General features: G+C 34.8%; 1 protein-coding gene across 4 annotated transcripts in view; it reads left to right on the forward strand.

Moving 5' to 3' along the window:
- The window catches only part of DIAPH3 (diaphanous related formin 3), a 234,552-nt gene that overhangs the window by 156,898 nt on the left and 56,213 nt on the right, over positions 1 to 21,441 (forward strand). For all 4 annotated transcript variants that reach the window (XM_085215773.1, XM_085215776.1, XM_085215772.1 and 1 more), the window contains 3 exons: positions 3,475 to 3,610; positions 18,164 to 18,259; positions 18,690 to 18,749. In XM_085215773.1, the coding sequence (XP_085071899.1) occupies positions 3,475 to 3,610; positions 18,164 to 18,259; positions 18,690 to 18,749 (292 nt within the window). The remainder of the gene's footprint in view (positions 1 to 3,474; positions 3,611 to 18,163; positions 18,260 to 18,689; positions 18,750 to 21,441) is intronic.

Consider the following 21,441-nt stretch of genomic DNA (forward strand, 5'->3'; position numbering starts at 1 on the left):
TCATACAGCTGGATGTACTGCTAGTAGGCTCACTCCTTCCCTTGAGAAAAAAAGCTTTTTGAAATAACGTGAAGCAATTGTGGTATTTTTCCTTCTTATTTTTCTCTAATAGTTAGAATTTTCCTGCAGTAGTGTGTGTAGGAGAAAGCAAAATATTTTTTGAATCAGCAACTTCTAAGTGCAACACAGCATACTAATCAGAACTACAGAAACCCCTTGCTCCTATTGCTACTAGATTGCTTTGCAGCAGAAATGACAGAAAGGTTTGAATCACTGCTATAGTAAAAGCATACACATGGAAGAAGACATTAACGTTTGCTTGCTAGACGCTAGAGCATTTATCTTCTGTATTATACAAATACTTAAAAATCACAAATGATCCAGGAAAGCACAACAGAGAACCCAAGAATACCTCCATCCCAGAAACTGTAAGCCTTGGCATGTTATGCAAAATAAATTTACTTCTGTAGCCCTTCTGAACAATATCTTTGCATACTATGTTGGTATATAGTAGATGTGGTTAGACTGTGTGTAGTATTTTAGGCTTTTTGAGCAATCTAATATTAAGACATTTAGTTTTTGAAATGCAAATGGCATGAGACATAAAACATTTAGGGTAGGATTTGATTACAGGAGATAGACTTCTAAACGTATGCATCTGCATCTTGCTTTATCTGATGGCATGTATTCAGTTTTTGTTTAGTTGTTGCTTTCAAAGGAGCTCTGTCAGCAGAAGTACCTATGTCTTGGAGTGGTGTCTCAAATGGTGTTTGAGGCATCATCAGTCTGAAATTCTAAGTTATGTCACAGGAAGGCTGAAAGCAGGATGTGATGCTCCAGAGCAACCAGTGTGTACTGGATATGAAAGTGTGAGCTACTAAATTAAGTTCCATCGATCATTTTAATTAGAAAGGAATAAATATCTAAATTTGCATGGTTACAAGCTGAGACTGAGTTCTACTGATACTATTTTGGGGAAAAAATGTTGATGTGGAGTAGAATTTTCTTTGATTGTTCCGTTAGGCAACTACGTAATTCCTTTCAATACTGTACTTGTGCTCAAGTCCCTTTAGAGTTTTGCTGTCTATTTTATTGAGTGCTCAGTCTGAAAATCTGCAAATAATTTGTTAAAATTAATTCAATCTAGAACTTTAGCATTCTTTAGTAGGTTTCTCCCCACCACCCCATCAAGAAAATTGACAGAGGTGACCCTAGGGAAGATACTGGGGAAGTAAAGTTTTGCTGTATTTAAAAAAATCCTTTCATTTCACAGTAATTTTTCATGATTGAAAGCTTTCAAATTTCAGTTTTCAAGGAGGAGCATTTCCTTATAAAATCCATGTATGTTTTTTCATTATAAGAGAATAACAGAATGGCCTGGGTTGGAAGGGAACCACAAGGATCATGAATTTCCAACTCCTCCTTCCCACCCCTGCCACATGCAGGGCCATCAACCTCCCCATTTAATACTAGACCAGACTGCCCAGGGCCCCATCCAATCTGGCCTTGAACACCCCCAGGGATGGAGCATCCACAATCTTTCTGGGCAGCCTGTTCCAGCACCCCACCACTCTCGTAATAAAGAACTTCAGCCTGACATCCAACCTAAATCTTCTCTCTAATTTAAAACCATTTCCCCTTGTTCTGCTGTTATTTACCCTTTCAAAGAGTTGACTCCCCTCCTATTCTTATAGTCTCTCTTTATATAATGAAAGGCTATAATTAGGTCACCCCGCAGCCTTCTTTTCTCCAGGCTGAACAAGCCCAGCTCCCTCAGCCTGTCTTTGTAGGGGAGGTGCTCCAGTCCCCTGATCATCTTTGTGGCTCTCCTCTGGACCCTCTCCAACAGCTCTCTGTTTTTCTTGTACTGGGGGCTCCAGACCTGGACACAGTACTTCAGATGGGGCCTCACAAGAGCAGAGTAGAGAGGGACAATGACCTCCCTGTCCCTGCTGGCCACCCCTCTTCTGATGGAGCCCTGGATACCATTTGCTTTCCGAGCTGCAAGAGCACACTGCTGGCTCATGTTAAGTTTTTCATCCATCAGGACCCCCAGGTCCTTCTCTGCAGGACTGCTCTTAAGGACCGCTCCTTCCAGTCTGTATAAATGCCTGGGATTCCTCTGACCAAAGTGCAAAACCTTGCACTTTGCTGTGTGGAGCCTCATTAGATTCACCCAGGCCGTCATGTCTGAAAAGTCTTATCTTTCAGCACTGTTTATTGCATTGATGTTACAAACAGTGCCTGTGCAAATATTGCTACAATCCATATTTATTTATGCTTTATTGGATAACAGAATCATAGAATCATGTAATGGCCTGAATTGAAAAGGACCTCAAAGATCATCTAGTTTCAACCCCCTGCTATGGGTAGGGTCACTGACCATTAGACCAGGCTGTCCTGGGACAGAAGAGGGAATTTTTCAGTCCATTCTTACATTTTCTCAATTTGCAGGCTAGAGATTTTTCTTCTAAAAACAAGATCAAACAATAACTATCATTGCAAACATGCCAACTTTGCATAAGAACTTAAGAAAATTTTAAATATTTTGTAGGAGGTGACAACTTTGATCTGTTGTGAAAGATAGGATGTTGTATGCAATTGCAGTATGAAAAGAGAAAATTTATGCAATGAAGAATAATATGCTAAGTCAGTTTTTCTTGTAAGACCTTCTTTAAAAATTACATTAAGAATCCTCCCTATATGAAACAACTTTAACACATACAGAAATTAAGGAAAATTTTGAGCATACGTATTGGCACATGTATTGCAGCTGCAATGCACTTTACATTTGCTGTAACCCACATAGCTATGTACCAGTATACACAGCTGATATTAAAATAATGAAGTTTATTTTAAAAGCACTTTTTAAAAATATTATTGAAGTTGATGTTTTTTGGTTAGTGTCTAGATATGCAAAAGAATGATTTTAAAACTCTGAAACTCTGTGTTCTATTTTGGCTTCGTTGGAAGATTTGGCATACTTATTTATGATTCAAAATAAGGGACGTAGTAGGAATATTAACCAGAAAAATAGAATTTATAAACTCAGTGAACTAATGCTTATGTAGGTAACAATAAGAAAAATGAACTAATAAGTCACCAAAGCAATTTTGTTTCCTTGGTCTTAGTAGTGTTATGAGGAAGAATAGATCTTGAAATTCCTTTAGAACTACAAGTAAAGAACATAAATTTATAGTTTTCTGAAAACAGGTTGTTTAAATATTTTGACTTCTTCCTTCATTAAAATATATATTTATAAGCTCTAATTCTTGCTGAAATTTATAATCCCATTTGGAGCTGATTAGTGTGCTTTTAATGTATTTATTCTGAATTTTCTTGTTTTTCTGAATAAAACGTACTGTATGTTGAGTGTAAAATATTTGACAAGATTAGTTAGAATATTGAATTTTTAAGTTTTTTTTGTTTTTAAGCTCAACTTTTGCTAAGAGCAACCCTTTTTTTTTTGCACAGCAAGCAATAAAGGAGAATATAAGAAGGAGAGAAGCAGAAGAAAAACAGAGACGTGCTAAAATAGCTAAGGAGAAAGCAGAAAAAGAAAAACAAGAGAGGCAACAAAAGAAAAAGCGTTTGTTAGAAATGAAAACAGGTGAGTAATGTAGAAAGGTAAGGTTGGTGTGAAGGTTGGTATACCTTGAATCACAAATAAGTTCAGTTATGCTGAAAACCTGTTATGTTATCTGAGAATAAATATTCTCCAAGTCATAAAGCCATTTTTATTTCTTTTAAATAAGATTACACATTCGTTTTGTTCTTTTAAGAGAATAAGTCTAGTCTGAAGTACTATGGATTCTTCTTTGAATACGTCAGTTTGTTATTCCACCAGGTCCCTATTGAAACACCTTCAAAGTAACCTCATCCATGCATTTTTAAAGTTATTCATTTATTCTGTGTTGTCTTTTGTACCAAGAGTCTACAGACACTGTAAATTCCCTGTTAGTAAAGGAGATCTCTGATGATTCTCTATACTGCTATATTTTATCTTAGATTGAGCTTCTGGAATCCTTCAGAATGATATACGACTTTCAGTGTAAATTATCATGAGCAACTTTCATTTTTTCTGAGCAGATCTTGTTATACAGTTCCCCACTCAATCCTTGGTTCACACCTTTAGAATAAATGATTAGCTGTCTCTTCCACGTTTCACTAATATCCAGAGTAGATGTGTGCCTTGAGGTGTGATACTAAAGTTTTCTATTAAGATAGAAATCAAGAGGCTCTCCTCAAAACAAAGAAATGTAAATTTTTTAGAAGTAAATGTGACACTCTTTTAAAGTTCAAAGAATGTAGTATTGAAGACTTGAAAGAGGGTAGAAATAGTGGCTGTATTCTTGCATGTTTGGAAGTGTTTCAGAAAAGATTAGTTATTCTTCTCTAAGACATGTTGTAAGAATGACTGATGGTGCTTTGGATATACAATTGATAGTCCTTTGGGGAAAACTAAAGTTCTTTGCAGTTTTGTTTTTCCTGTATTTGTGTTGAAACTTTCTGTGAAACAGGTTCCAGTGTTACAGACTTCTGAGTCACATGCCCACATGTGTATATGGGCCTCTGGTAGCTAAACCCACTCCTTCAACTATGTGTCTGTGAACTATACGTATTTGTCGTCCAGAAATCATCTAAGTCATTGATTAAATAGCTACTTTGTCTGTTAGTAGATTGTTTTTGTTTGTTTGTTTTAATAGATCACATAAATGTACAGAAAGATTTCTTTCCTTCGTTAGCAGCTACGTAAGGCCCTCATCAAATGAGAAAAGAGAATGTTGGAGTTACCTGAAACTATAAATGTATTGGATCTGATATTTGCTAAATTGGCCACTGCTGCTGTTGTTTTCTTTTTGTTGTTGTAGTTCTGCAGAGCTCTTTGTAAGGTTTCTTGTGTTTGTCACTTTGAATTGTCATTTTAAAAGTCTATTAGAAAACCCAAATTCTGGCAGTGGAGAGCACTTAAGGTAGATTTATTTGTCAGAAAGTACTGCAACAATGATATGAAAAGTGGAAGCTTTGGGGGAAGAGGAGGTTGTTTATTTTTTTACTTTGGCAGTTTTATTGCAACCATATTTACTAAGAAGAATAGCAAAGACTTAAAAAAAAAAAATTAGTTTTTTTTCTGCTGTTTTCCTACCCACAGCTTGTTCATTGAAAGACTAAGTCTGCTCTTTAAGAATCTGTGAATCAATCAAAAAATGTTTACATCTGATCTGCTGACAAACACTTAACCAGATCCTCCCTCTGTCCATATACGTAAGCACTAATATCTAAGGGTGACAATATGGAGTAACTGATTTTCTGCTACATTTCACTTCTTTATAGGGTTTCTAGATCAGATATTGGATTTGTAGGAACATTATTTCAAATGTTGTGTGAATGAAGCCACTCAAAACTCCTTGATGTCACCATCCCAGAAAACATTTTCTTGCATTTAAGCATATGCATACTTGAGAATTGTCTATATGTACTGACTGATTCTATAAGGCATTTTTTTAACTGAACATATCATAGTGTACTCTGCATCTCTACTTTCAATTTTCAGTAACATCTTGTTTTAACTGCAAATGACATGAAGGTTAAGGATGCCTATGTATCACTGTGCTATATGCCACTTCTGACTTTCTTAACTTTTTCTGTTACACTTTCAAACAGAACTTTATTAGATTGATGCTTATTCTTAGATATTATATTTCATTATCACTTCAAATTATTTTTTACTTTCCATCACTATCAGTACATATTCAAGCAGTCAGTCCTTAATATTTGTACCCTAAATCTTATGTGAGTTAAAAAAAAAAAAAAAAAAAAAGGGCCAATATAGGGCTACTTTTGTATAGCTAGTAGTAGTACTAGCTATACAAAAGTAGTAGCTACCATTGATTGCTGGCAAGATGACGTGAACAAATTTGAGACCCTTCAGCAAGAGAAGACAGAATTGGATTTTTTTTTTCTCGTCTGTTTTCTCTTTCTGTCCCTACTCATGCTCTAGCAAGGTGGCTTAGTTTCTAGACACTGCCCAACCCTTCTTTTGTTATCCTTAAATTACATGATGTACAGTCCTTTAGAGGGCACATTCTCAGGCTGTAGCAGTGCCTTCGGCTGATTTTTTTTTTCTTAGCTGTGAATTCTTTTCTTAAATATTAGAGCAGTCTTTTCTATAACTTCCTTTAAGTTGTGCATTTTTCAGTGACTATTAATTGCCAAATATTGACTGCAGTATGTTTGCAGTTCTGGAGCTTCAGCTTTCAGAGTGAATCCATTAATTCAAGGCCTGAACTGCAATCCAGTGCTTAAACTGGGTTTTTATATCATCATACTGAACTTCTTTTGTTAACCACTGGTCTTGTTTACAACATAAATGCTTAAGTCTAGATTCTCTTTTGTTCTTGAAGTCCCATTTTTTGGATTGCTTCATCTCTCACATGCTTTTGAGATATATTTGAAGAGTAAGGTTGTCTTGTCTATGGTGTCACCAGATGCATGAGGCAATTTATGTCTTGAATAAGTGACTTATATAATGCTTAAAAAAAAAAAAAAGTTAGCTATTTGGGGAATATTACTGACTTTTCTTTTTTGCCTTCAGATAAACTAGGATCTTAACTATATAAGAAAAATATGGGTTTTACCTAACTTCTGCTTTAATTGAACAGTAAGTTGTATACAGCACACTAGGACTGTATCCACCAGTCACATACCAGGTTTGTCTAGCACTACATAGATTGTGTATTAACTTAAAAGGAACATGATCCCAAATTTAAGACAACTTCTGATTTGTAAGTTATGGATGAATACAGTCATTTCATCAGTAGTAAGTGACACAATTCAAACATGAGAACTGAGGTGGTCCTACAATAGACCAGCCTTCTCCTGAACTTTAATAGTCTTCTTAGCCTTTGTTCTGCCTTTGATATAAAAATGATAACTTTGACATGTAGATTGCAACTTACATGCTGTCATTCATACTTCTGGATCAGACTGCTTTTGAAATATGTTACACCAAGTTCAGCATTTTTACAGTCATTTTCTAAAATTAGGTAATTACACGTAGTGTGTGATACATCTTCATAAAGCTTTTGTTTTGATTTTTTTTTATATTTAAGTTATAAGCATATTCATATTTTCTAAATTGTAAAATATGTTTAGGATCTCATGAATATTTTGAAAAAATTTAAACTTTGTAATCTAAATTCAAACTTCTGCTAATAAGACAGTAGATTTTTGTTATCTATGTGGAATTGCTTGATTTATTCTCTTGCAAGTATTTTTTTTTGTCTGTGTGTGTCTTTTTGAAACTTAACCCAATGCCGTATCCAAATCCATGTAAACTGTAGTTTTGCTAACAGTCTGCATCTCTACATCTTAGATAGTAACACTTCTGTGGCCTAATGATCACAGCTCAAATGCTTCCCTGTTATAACAGGCTAATGCTTAAATTCACATAATATAGATGTAAGTTTCAGATATTCCTCTGAGCTCCATCCTAACTTGAAAGCCAGTGGAACTCAGTAAAAATTCTTTACTTGCATCTGTGAAGACAGTCTAAACTATCACATACTATGGTTACAAAGGTAAATAACTTGTAGAAGGGGGTCTTTATGTAAATATCACTTGTCTTCATAGTATTAAAATTCAGATACATGCTTTCTTGTGTTGTTCAGATTCTCAGCAGAAAACACACCAATCGATTATTTCGATCTTATCACAGTGTAAAGAATCCTATAACTGTGATAACACCAGCAAAATTTATTGTAATATAATTGAGAACTCCATCACTGTGGCATCTTCATTGTATCTTTCCTTGAATACTATTTAAACAACAAGCCACACTTTAATTACTGGATATTTATAAAGGATGCCCTTCCTTATTCTAAAGTAGTGAAGTGTTGTCAAAATGATTTCTTAACATTCTATATGGGAAATCTGATGTTTAGTTTGTTTTCATTGCTGTTTCTCAGTTTCACTTTTACCACAAGAAACTGAGTTTAAATCCATGTTTCAGTTGATTTAGAAAGTTATAGCTTAATTTGAAGTCAGTTTTGCAGCATTCCTTTTTGCAGAGCTTTTTGTATTGTTCACATGGTCTGGGGAAAAAGGGGAGTCACATGTTTCACAGATTTGCTAGAAGTGTTTTATGCTTTGATTCTTCTTTATTACTGTCAGCTACATTGTGAAATATGAATATTTTCATTAGTTGAGAAGTGCTCCGCAAAACAAAAAGGCACTGAATATCCCAGCATTGACAGTTTAAACAATGAAAACTGTAAACATAATTAATTAAAATTCTGATTCCATCAGATAAAATTAAACAACAGCAACATTCCCTTGTTAATAGGTACCCTCAAAGACCCTATTTTCCCCATCCAGTGTAAGTTCATAAGGCCTCCATTTTATTAATTGCATCTCGCTGGGGATGGAGAATCAATAGTTCTTAATGTGTTCCTTCCCTCTGAGGGGAGTGAAAGGTCGCAAGTGTTACCTATTATAAAAATCAGTTTCTGATCCGTAACAATTGAAATGTCATCAGTGATTTCTAACATATGTTAATAATCTGTTGTCTGTGGCATGATTTTCTACAAAAATCTCAAATTCTGGCCAACTGCAGGATTATTGCTAGATGTGATGTATTTTGGTATATATGTTTTGTGCAATTAAATTTACTGTTAAGCAGGAAACAGTTCTGATAATCCTATATATGAAGAAATCCTGAAGGTATGACATTAATATCCAACAAGTATATTGTGTAAGGTCTCTCTAGGGAGCTTTCCCTTTCAGAATTTCCCTACCGTTGATAACACTTCCTACTTGTGCCCTGACTTTTTAGTTGCACCACTGATACTTATGTGTGTTCTCTTCAATAAGGGGACTCCTGAGGTAACATTTTTGTCATTTAAATTTATTCTTAAAGACTTAAGCAGAAGGAATTACAAGACTGTATGTCATTGTCTAGTTACTTACTAATATTAATAGTCTTTGGGCAGTTAACAGTAAGCTCATGACAGAGTTGGATTGTAGATGTAATTTTGCTTTATACCACTTGGAAGGAAGGAAGGAAGGAAGGAAGGAAGGAAGGAAGGAAAGAAGAAAGGAAGGAAGGAAGGAAGGAAGGAAAGAAGGAAGGAAGGAAGCAAGGAAGGAAAGAAAGAAGGAAAAAGAAAGAAGATCCATGCACGAGGAACAAGATATGACAAAAATTGACCACAGGAAAGTAGACACAGGAGACACAGGCTGATGTGTCGCTAAGCATGGAGCTTGTTTTTCAGCTGCAACTATGTTGCCTTGGCAGAAAAACATAAATTATTGAAAGCAGATGTTCCCACAAGAATATTTGTCATGTTTGTACTTGAAACTAATGCAGAGAATGATAAATATGCAGGTATGTTTCATTAAAAAAAAAAGCCTGAAAAACAATGTGCAGTGTGTCTTCAGAGGCCACATCAAAAGCTGAGATACAGCAAAACCTCATCGCATCTCACACTGTAGAATGTTCAGGGAATTAGATACTTGTAGTACAAAAAGAAATAGAACTGATCAGAGTGTATATTAGTTAGAAACCAACTAGTAGTTGTCACAAGTCATATTCTACCAAGATCTCAAAGCTAAATCTTCTGAAATATACAGTAATCAGTTTATGCACTTGCTAGTAACCCATAGACTCAGAATGCAGCAGTTACTGTTCATTTGTATAAAGCATTTGTACTAAACTCAAAAAAAAAAAAAAAAAAAAAAAAGATTTAGCAGAAACAATTTTTTTTTTCCTGAAAATTTTACATAGAAGTGAAACCTATGGAGATAGTAGCTGAATGGCATTTGGGAAATTCATGTTTATATAAAGGCATGGGAAAAAATAAATAACAGCAAATTTTGAGTGAAAAAAATAGTCAAAACAAATAGCACTCTTTAAAAAAAAATCTACAAACATACCTTTATTGACTTTTGTTCTCATAAGACTTGTCATTTATGTGATAGCAGTAAGATTTCTAAACAAATGTGCATAAAATCCTTGAAACTTTAAACGGTATACCTTGAAAAACAGTGGGAATCTCTGGAGCCATGTTTGGAACATTTTGCAGACATGCAGATAGCAGACTCTTTTCAACAGTGTGTGGAGACAGGACAAGGGGAGATGGCCAGAAACTGGAGCATAGGAAGTTCTGCACAAATGTGCACAAGAACTTCTTTACGGTGAGGGTGATGGAGCACTGAAACAGGCTGCCCAGGGAGGTTGTGGAGTCTCCTTCTCTGGAGATATTCAAGACCCGCCTGGACACCTACTTGTGCGACCTGGTGTAGGGAACCTGCTTTGGCAGGGCGGTTGGACTGGATGATCTCTGGAGGTCCCTTCCAACCTCTACGATTCTGTGATTCTGTGATCAAGGCTCTGTAGTGTGTTCAGAGAAGGACAACAAAGCTGGTGAAAGATCTGGAGCACAAGTCTTATGAAGAGCAAATAAGGGAACTGGGATTGTTTAGTCTGAAGAAGAGGAGGCTCAGGAAAGACCTTATTGCCATCCACAATTACCTGAAAGGATGTTGTGGTGAGTTGGGAGCCAGCCTTTTTTCCCTCGCCATAGGACTAGGGGGAATATTGTCAGGTTGCACCAGGGGAGGTTCAGGTTGGATATTAGGAAATATTTCTTCTCTGAAAGAATGGTCAGGTGCTGGAATGGGCTGTGCAGGGAAGTGGTGGAGCTACCATTCCTGGAGGTGTTCAACGAACATTTAGATGTTGTACTGAGGGATGTGATTTAGGGGGGAAAAACTGGTGATATGTGGATGGTTGGACTAGATGATCTTAGAGATTTTTTCCAAAGTTGTTGATTCTATTATTCTATAATTCCTACTCCAAGTACTATCCCTCATCTCCTCCACAAGCAGAAATATATTAGAGTCCTCTTTAATCTCTCTCGAACCACTTGTAAATGCCTTTTATTCTTCCAGTAGGTTTTTTTTTCCCCCCCGGAATCCTCATAAGTTTCTTCTTTCCAGTGGCAACAGAGAGAAGAAATCAATATAATTACCAAAACATAATTTTCTTTTCCTTAGTCCAAGGCTGTAAAAAAGCCAAGAACCTCTTCTGCCATTGTTGGAAAGCTAGCGGAAGAGAAGGTCATGTCTCTGACTCTTCTTTCACACTGAATCTGTTGCTGCTTCTGTTTCTGTGCTGTTCACCGTGACACTTATCTTCACCAAGGAATACAGCAGTGGTTTTGCAGAAGTACAATGTTGTTATTGCATACCAAAATATTTGTATTCTGAAGCTAACAAAAGTTAGTTTATTTTTCTAGCAGCTTCTATTTACTGAAAACTGTTAAATGCAAATACAAAGTCTCTGAATGATAAACTGCTGGAGACCAAGACAGCATCCTTACATATTTTATCTTCAATATTTAAATGTGTTTATTTTGACCTCTTTAAAGATGTTTGCTGCCAACAAATGCAGAGGTAGGTGGTCCTTTGAGCTGATCCTCCCTGGTATTCTTGTGCACTTACAGCTGCTAAACAGAAAGGGCCTTGCCTACCCAAAGCTGCATGGAAGATTTCCTGTGTCTAAGCTCAGCTCTGTCACCAGTCAGAATGTTCTCACTCCACAAGTGCAAAATAAGTAACTTTTAAAGTTCCTTCAGCCTCTCATCTCTGTAACACAGCTGTCAGTGTGAGTGATCATTGTGTATATTTTTTAATTTATTAGTTGTTTATAAGTTGGAATGGCAATAGTAATGTATTTCTCTTTACTCAATGAACTCCTTCAGAGGCAAACGGTAACAAAGAAACAGATGTTCATAGACATCCTCACATATAAAAGAATATCTGTAACTGAATATAATATGAGAAGCTAATTTCACATAAGAATGCAAATAGAGTGGTTCTAACTGCTTTCTAAATGCAATTGTAATTGGCAAGTCTCTGCTAATAGGTCTTTTTCATTTGTTTCTATTTTTTTTATTCTCTGAAACAACAGCACTGGAAGTACTTGGCCTTGGCTGATCTGAAAGACGGATTGATTGCAGTCTTTCTTGTCAGTGTCATCCGAGTTGAGCTGTCATGTGCAAAGAAAACAGAGAAATCATACATGAACAGTAAAAATTTGACCTCTTTGTACATAGCTGACTTTGTTCTATTAGCTGTACAATCAGATCATAACCAGATCTTAATCTTAGATAACAGTGCTTAAACATGGTCTGTTTAATTATAAGTAATTAAATAGAAGTAACAAAAATTTAGCATTTAGATTAATTTAGCAGTTCTGTTTTTCTACTAAAAAGAATAAAATAAAAAGAAAGTGGGTCATAAGAAGTTTGAGCTTTTAAATTGACTTTCTGAATATATTAATGAGTAATGTAATAAAGCACACAATATCCTGTGTTGAGTGGGTATTATTTGGAGGTAAACTATTTTATTTTCAGACTTGTATTTTTAATTTCTGATGATTTAATAGAAAGGTAAACTACTTTTTAATGTAGCCATATTTAGAGTTTCCATTGTAGTTACAGGGTACTTGTTCTATCATTTAACTACAGTCAACAGAACAAAAAAAAAAAAGTTAAATACAATTTCTTGGATTTCAGTTTGTTCCCACTGCGCTCCTGTCTTGTCTCTGGGCACTTTGATGAGTCTGGCTCAGTCTTCTTTAAACCACACAACCCCATCAGATATTTAGGCATGTTGACAGAATCTCCCCATGCCTTCTCTTCTCTAGACTCAAAGAGTCTCACCTCTCTGAGTATTTCCTCACAGGAGAAATGCTGCAGCCTAATGATCATCTTCATGACCCTTGACTGAATTTGCTTAATTATGTCAATTCCACTCATCCTCCAGATGTGTCTCACCAGCACTGAGCAGAGGCAAAGGATCTCCTGCCTTGAACAGCTGGCAGTATTCTTCCTTGGCTTTCTTTGCCCCAAAGGCACATCGCTGATTCCTGGTGATTTTTTCATTTTCCTGTTTTGAATTTCATAAAGAATTCTGTCTAGTCATTTTACCAACTTCTCAAGGTCCCTCTGAATGGGAACACAGCCATCTGGTTCATCAGCCATTCCTCTGGATTTTGCACTATATGCAGACTTGCTAAAAGTGCTCTCTGTCTCATCATTTTTTTCACTAAGTTTGAGAATAAGATGATTTGATTATCTAAAGGGAAATTGGGATCCAACAGAGATACAGAAATAGGTGTACACATCACTAAGGCTTTCTTTTTAATCACTTGTACAGAACCACTTCTATGATCACATTTTACCTTTTGGTTTTTCTATGAGATGAATTAACTTATAGAAGTTAAAATGTTACCAACCTTGATTACAACAAATGAACTTTAAGAATTTGTGAATAATGGAAGCTTGCATTTCGTTCACTTTATTTTAATTTTTTGGAACTTGAATCCAGCTTTCATTCATATGCTCAGAGTCACAAACTATTCGTGTCCCATAAAATCACTGCATGACAACTATATGATGGGACAATTTTAGCAAGAGCAAACAAGACAGAGAGAAACCAGCTCTCCTCAGCAAGAAGATTTATGGAATTAGGTGCTACAGCCTGGAGAAGAGAAGGCTGCAGGGTGACCTAATTGCAACCTTTAGTACCTAAAGGAAGCCTATAACCTGGACGGGAGTCAACTCTTTGAAAGGGTAGATAATAGCAGGACAAGGGGAAATGGTTTTAAGTTGAAGAAGATTTAGGTTGGATGTCAGGTGGAAATTCTTTATTACGAGAGTGGTGAGGTGCTGGACCAGGATGTCCGGGGAGGTTGTGGATCCCCTGTCCCTGGAGGTGTTCAAGGCCAGGGTGGATGGGGCCCTAGGCAGCCTGGTCTAGTATTAAATGGGGAGGTTGGTGACCCTACATGTGGCAGGGGGGTTGGAGCTTGATGATCCTTGAAGTTCCCTTCCAACCCAAGCCATTCTATCATATGATTCTATGATATGATTCGGTCATTACGTGAAATCATATTATAATGGTATAATTTCTAGGGCTTTGAAGAACTAGCACAAGCTTACTGCTTTGAGTTGAGCATCAGTAAGAAATTGAACTCACTGAATTCTGGACTAGAATTTTTCTGTGATTCTTGTGAGATTTGGGAAGACCTAGTAGGTGTTTTTTCCTGAAGTTGCCTCTGACAAAAGGCAATTGAATAGCAACATTCCTGGCAGAAGCTGAGTTTAACACTTTAATTATAAAGGGAAAGGGAACTGTCCTTTCAGCCAGTCCATCCAAGGCATACTTGACAGCTATTTCAACTTTGCACTTGTACATCAGAAGTTTCCTTTCTGCATGTATTGTAACAACATTCTTACAGTTAATTAGGGTCAAAGGAGCACTTACGCTGTGTTAGGAGTTATTGCTCTAATTCATGCAGTGTTACTGAAATTCCACCATTTCCTGGACTAACCTTCACATCCCCCAACAATTTCTGTGTAAGACTATATCTGAATCTCACTGGAGTAATGATTCACAGTTCGGGGGGTTACAATAATGCATATTTTGAAACATTTCTTTCTCTGGAAAAGGAAGTTTCTTGTATTCTTGCATTGACTATAAGAGCTCCTGCTCTGTTCACGTGTACGTCTGAAAGTGCTTGAAAGTTATGTGTCAGTAGTATGAATGTTTCACAGAATCTTATTGCCTGAGAATCTTTTTAAAACTGAAAAAATTGAACCAGTTCCAAACACTGGGGCTCGCTTCTGCATTGATGGCTTCAATTATCTCCCTGTCCCTGTTCTACTCTCCAGAAATTAAGTTATCAAACACTACACCATTGCTAAAACTTCACTCTTATGATATTTGGCCCTTTGGTTTTTACTCAAATTGGGACCTTTAATCAGTTGGGCATTGCTTTATGGGATGTACTCTTACAGTCAATCATTATTCAAGGAAACCTACAGTGGAGCACTTGAAAGAGAAAAAAAAAATATTTTCTGCTTGCAGATTTTTTTTTTCTTAAATCTCTTTCTAATCAGTGCTTAAGAGTATCTTAAGTTGTATCTTTTTCTCTCATGCTTAGCCTTGTGTGAATAATCTGGGAAATCTCTGCTGTTGTCCCAAGACTGGTATTCACTTGCCTCAGAAGATTTATTATGTTATAGTGAAAGACTTGACATAGCTAAACCTAGAAGGAATTAAATTCCATTTCATCAAGAACTGGGCACAATGTATTTGACCTGAATTATATCCTCAGCTGAAGAGGAAAAACCAAAACAAAACAGTTTATATTTTAGTGAGAAAAAAAATTATTTATGTATTTGTTTATTTATTTATTTTGCTAACTACTTAATTGTGAGATTCAGTTATCGATTATTCAGACAAGAAGAACAAACCCAGTAACTTCAGTGCTACAAATTTAATTTTGAATTACATAAAAGCTAGAATGATGCCATAATACCTGGATTTATTTCAAAGATTATATCAAGTCTTTGCTATCTCAGATAACTTGATGAGCATCCCCTGAGTTCTTGCACCCTTTTCCTTCTGTTGCATTTGTGAAATATGAAGATGTTGTGGTTTTACACTGACAGGCATCTTCCACCATGCTGCTCTCTCACCTCTCCTCCTCAAAAAGAAGAGGAGGAGAAAAGATGATGAAAAAAGGGTCATAAATAAGGACAGGAAGATCATGCACCAATTACCGTCACAGGCAAAACAGATTCAGAATAGGGAGATTAATGTAATTTATTGCCTATTACAAACAGACTAGAGTGATGATAACAGTATAGGTATTAATAGCTAGCTATACGACCTCATAGAAGGTGGTGTAATCAACTGCTGATTTAGGCATCAAAAAACAGCATTTGGAGCCTCACTGAAGATGTAGAAGTTTGAAAAACAAGCTTTCATGCATGTTTTAGTACAGAATAGCAACTGTTAATGTTTTTATTTGCAGTCGTTAATTTTTCTTCAGTAAATCCACATATACTATAATATTACTAGAGGTGTTTCTTTTTTAATTCAGTTTTTATATATGTCATTTTTTCTTCTCTTAACACTTTTGCTTGTCAATGAAAACATTAGACGATTTCTGGCTACAATGTATTTCAGATAAGAGAGAAAAATATTGTACCCTTAAATATGTTCCAGCTATGCGACAAAAAGTTGGTTTTGCAGTAGTTCCATTCTATTATTTAAAATATGTAATATTTTTTATTCAGTTGGTCTTTTTATTGTATAACAGATTATGCATTTTTTTTTCCTACTGAAATCTGTTATGTTTTTGAAATAACTATGCAATCCATAATAGTCTTAGAAAGGCTTAAAATGAAAAAAAATGACATGCTGAAATAGAATTGAAAGCAATTTTTGTTGTCATTGTTGTTGTTTGTTTTGTTATTACTACCGCCTAAAACAAAGTTTATGAACTCTTCTTTCATAAACAGTTATGGTTTTATTCTGGAGACTGTAATATTATTGAGTCCTTTTTGAATTGTTACTACCCACAATGCTTATAAACTTCCCTCCAAAATTCACATACCTTAATATAACTAATGGCTCGTTCCTCGAGCATCACTTTAAACTGAAACACTCGCTGAATTTTCATTTGACATGTGAATATTAAAGAATTGTATGAGATCAGATAGAAAAAAAAGTTAGCAGAACAACAATAAAAACCACCAAGAACGTGAATATGCAATCTGAGTAATATTTTTAAAGTAAGTTAGTTGCTGTACTGGTCCACTGGTCATGAGAGAGGAAACTTGATTGTGGTAAAGTATATTACACTAAATTCAAAGCAAAAGAAAATCTGTCTTTACTTATATTCTATATCTGCCATGTATTCCATAGAAAATAAATGGGGATCAATGTTATGCAAAGTTATAAAAGATTTTCTAATTTGCCATTATTTCTCCTTACGTATAGCTCTTTAAGTTCAGTAGTTGAGTCTGTAGAGAAAAGAGAAGAAATAAGGGTGTTCTCAGATTATAGTTTCATCACTTTCAGGACAGCATCTTGGAGTAGTAGCAGATGAAGTACTACGAAGAAGATTGTTCTTCCTAGTGGAATATATTTAATAAATTCCAAAAATGAAATAAAAATCATTCCCTAAACACAAGTATACGTATAGAATTACCAAAAATTAAAGAATGGGCAAAATCACAAACAAAATGTGTTTATAAAAATGTAATTTAATTTTGAATCAATGTTGCAGAACATCTGTTGTGAGCTTTAAATATGTTTATATTTCTATAGATTAAAAAAAAGAACACACCTTTTTTTTTATATTTAATGACATTTTTCAAAGCTCAAATTTTTAGAGTAGAAATGTGTTCACTAATATCTGCAAAATCATGTGATGTGTCTGACTGTATCCAAGGTTTATGTTGACCTTGGGAGTTTAGCCTTGTGAGACATAATGAGATTTCTGACATGTAGTTAGTTCTTTATTGCTCTGTGGAGATTTTTCTTTGTATAGGAAATCCATGATGTTGTGGGGTTTTTTGTCCTGACAGGTGTAGAGACAAAGGATGAATTAGGTTAAAATATCTAAGATTTCTGATATGTTTATTTGAGGAAATATAAGTAATGTTTTTAATGCTTGTGTTTAATTATAACATCATGGTAATATTCTTAATTCTTTCAGGGGGATGTTATCCCCACATGTGTAATATGATGAGAAGTATGTTCCTGGACTACATCAATATTGAACACAGGTCATTAAGCATAAAAGGAAAATGGCTTTTGATTAAAGCTACCTATGGATATCATTTTATATCCTATTTAGTCCAATATTTTTCCTTCAGCTTCCCACCGAGAAACAATTTCAACTTTTTATAACAATAACTGAAATGATCTCTTTTGTCTAATACAGCAAATCTCTTAAGGGACAGCTCTTGAAAGCTGACATGAAACTGATTATTTGCAGTTGCAAAAGAGTGCTGAAATGAAAATATGAGTGAAATGACATTTCATTTAAAGCTACAGTTGAGAAAGAGGAATGTGAAATGAATGAAATAAAATATGGCCTAGTGCAATTGACAGAAGACCAAATCTGTTCTGTTTAGTTGTGAGAGAGCAATGTTCTGAATGTTAAAATTCAAATAACTTCAAATAAGTTTTAAATAACTGATTTTAATACTACCACGAATTATTGTTGTTTCTTATTAATATTACTTATGCTTTCGGATTGCTGTGGTTACCCAGAGGGTTCCTTTTCTTTCTCTTACAGAAGGGGAGGAGACTGGAGTGATGGATAGTCTGTTGGAGGCCCTGCAGTCAGGTGCAGCTTTTCGAGATCGAAGGAAAAGAACACCAAGGCCTAAAGGTGAATATTCTATTTTACTTTTTTTTTTTTTTTTCTGAATAAAGCTAAAATCATTATGGGTCCACTGGTCTAAAGGCTTTGGGGTTTAATTCTTTCTTGCAGTGATATCTATCTATGAGGGATGTTCAGGCTATTTTGCTGCTATCTGTAGTCCTCTGGAGATCAATGTACTGAACTTAGTGCAGCCTGATTGTTAAGGTTCTTCCATATAGCTATGTATACTTTAAATTTTAGGGATTTATACTAATAACCACTGTATACAGGAGACAAAAGTACATTTGTCCTGCCAGTGCATCAATTTATTCCACTGTAGATTTTGTCCTAGAAATATCTAATTTTGAAATATTTCTGCTTGCTTATGTTGTTACAATACTCCATCCAGAAACTTTCAAAGAGGTGCTTATTTTCCTTTGTTTTCTTGCTTTTGCAGAAATACCACAAAATCTCAGTCCAACCACACAGAGGCCTGTGCTGAAAGCCTGTAACCATGGTAATGAACCATATTCATGAATTGCATGCTCTTTTTAATTTAGCTTATGTAGTTGATCTGTGTTTTCAAAAGATGTCTGTGATATTTTCTGTTTTCTGCTCTAGTGGAACACTAAAACAGTATTGGTACCTTGTTAACATTCATATGAATATTATACCATGAAACAGTACTTATTATGTTGTAAAGCTCTTCTGCCTTTTTTAAGTTTTTTATATTTGTTTAGAATTTGATCATAGTTTTCAATGCAGTAATTTTATAAACCTTAGGAACAATAATGTAAGACATTTCAATCTATTATATACTTTGTTAGAAAGCAGAGATTGCAGAACATTTAAAATGTTAAATATTTATGACACCAAATTGTATAACCTTTTGCATTCCTTCTTATTGTCTTGGTTTTCTTGGTACTTTATCTGGAATAGTTTAAGCTGTCATTCACTAAAATATTTAAAAAATGATGTTGTATCAGTGACGTAAGAGGAAATTAATCAGTTATTTCATGGAAAAGAATTTCTCCAAAATTTGAGTATGGGTCTTATGCATAAACTCCCAAACAATCCCACTCAATCAGTAGAAATACTCCTCCGCATAAAGTTACAGTGAGGGTATAGATGGTTTTTTTAGCTTTCCTAGATAATCTGCAGAACAGTATTTTAGCTGCATTTTATCTAAGTCTCAAGAATCCAGACTGATTATTTTCAATGGCTCCTAACCTAGTGGTCTCAGTTTATTTACATAGTTTATTTTATTAAAGAAAAATTTTCATTAACCTTAAAGAAAAACAAAAGTCTTCATTTTGTAAGCAGAATGCATTATCTTTTGATATTTAAATACACTTCATAATTTAAAAAGCAAATGCAATCACACTGAGGATATTAATTATACGTCGGTGTTTCTTACCTTTTTATTTCTTAAATGTCTACAGTGGACAAAAAGACCGTACAGAATTTGTCATTAAACTGAAAGTCAAATAATCTAGAGCCAGAAAGAGAGGTGAAAGATAATTTAATTCACTTCTAGGAATTGGCCCAAGGAAGAATGAAGTAAATTTGGCAGGTGCTTCTCTGGCACATAACGTACTGATATTTAAATAATGACTACAGAGCACATCTGAATTCTACCCTGTAAGATACCACTTGATGGAACAGTTATGTTGATTGTTGCTTATTTTCAGCCCCTTGTATTCAGTTTATTTATCTGACTACAGGCAGTATAGTTTCGCTTTTCAAACTATAAATGCGTTTGGACAAACATGAGGACTAAGTATTTTGTCTCACGTTAAAAAATAAAGAAAGAACGCAGAACTTTAAATTCTGCAAACGTGGGAACCAGTTTGTATAACTGATGGATATAATCTGGTACTCAAATTTGGTTAAAGATCAGATGTTTGTTCTAGAAAAGTAAAAGTAAACTCTTGTTTTTTTTGTTGCTTTTAATTTAGCCATATTTTCAATAGAGCATCCTGAGACAATATGATTCTAAGATGTTTTAGAATGAATGCAGCTTTTCTTGAGCATGTCTCATTTTTTCTGGAGCAAGATAATACACTCCTGATCTTTTAATTCTGAATTTTATTCTGAATTGTTTTAAGGAATTCAGTACTATGTTGTTGATTTGTTTGCACTTGTCACAGTATCTAGATGTTGTATCTAACTGTCTTGAGCCAAACATGGCACTGAACTTGATATAATTTCTGCTAAAATATTTGGGCATTAAGTGCTTGGATTTTATTTTGTAAATTATTCTTTTTTTTTTTCTTTCTTTCTTCAGCTGTTGAAAGGCTATGTAGGTAATTCGAGAATGTTCTCTCTGATCATTTATTTTGTTTTAGGAAATTAGAAATTATGTAGGTTGCATATTATCTAGAATGTATTCTAGACCCTCAGTATAAAAGTTTGTTTTTAGTAACCTCACTGAAGTTAGTAGTGTTGTCACTCAAACCAAGACTTACAAAGCTTCTTTAATTTTCTGTTACCAAGGAGTTGAGCATTTTATAATGTCAAGTTTGTTTTTTTCAGTCTCGTCCTCTTTGAAATTTGTTTCTTTCACTTTTTGTCTAATGTGGATAAATATGCTGTAACTTATTGTTTCTATGTATACTAGACATTATGATTTATTTTCTGTAGCTCATTTTATATATACTCTATAGTAAAAAGTCTCTGATTTCAGCCTATTTCATAAAAATTGGAGTATGTCACTAGACAGAAAGATTGGTTTGGCCTTTAATTGACTGGCTGTTTTTCCCAACTTGAAATTTCAAATGAATGCTAAATTTTATATCAGTGTGCCAAAAAAGCTACTACCTTAAAATACGTGGAAAGTGATAAAGCACTTTTCTTGTTTGATTCTTCTGATGAGATTAGCAGATTCACTTATAGTGGATATGCTTTATTAATACACACTGCAGATTCATACCTAGAGTGTACTTCTTTGACTCATAATACAGTCAGAAAGAATTACAAGTCATGTGTTGAAATATCAACCTACTGAATGATTCAGAGTGCAGCAATCTCTACTGGGTAGATGCCATCAAGTTCTAACTAATCTTTCTTGTTCAGAAACAAAATAAAACCAAACAAAAACTGTTTAGTTTTTATGATTAAAGATTTTTCTCTAAAAAAAAAGTGAAATAAAATTGTACTCCAGCACAGTAGATGTAAAAAACAGTGACTTCATATTTCACAGATATGGT

This window comes from Meleagris gallopavo, chromosome 1 (genome assembly GCF_905368555.1).
Source record: "Meleagris gallopavo chromosome 1, MGAL_WU_HG_1.1, whole genome shotgun sequence".
NCBI lineage: Eukaryota > Metazoa > Chordata > Aves > Galliformes > Phasianidae > Meleagris > Meleagris gallopavo.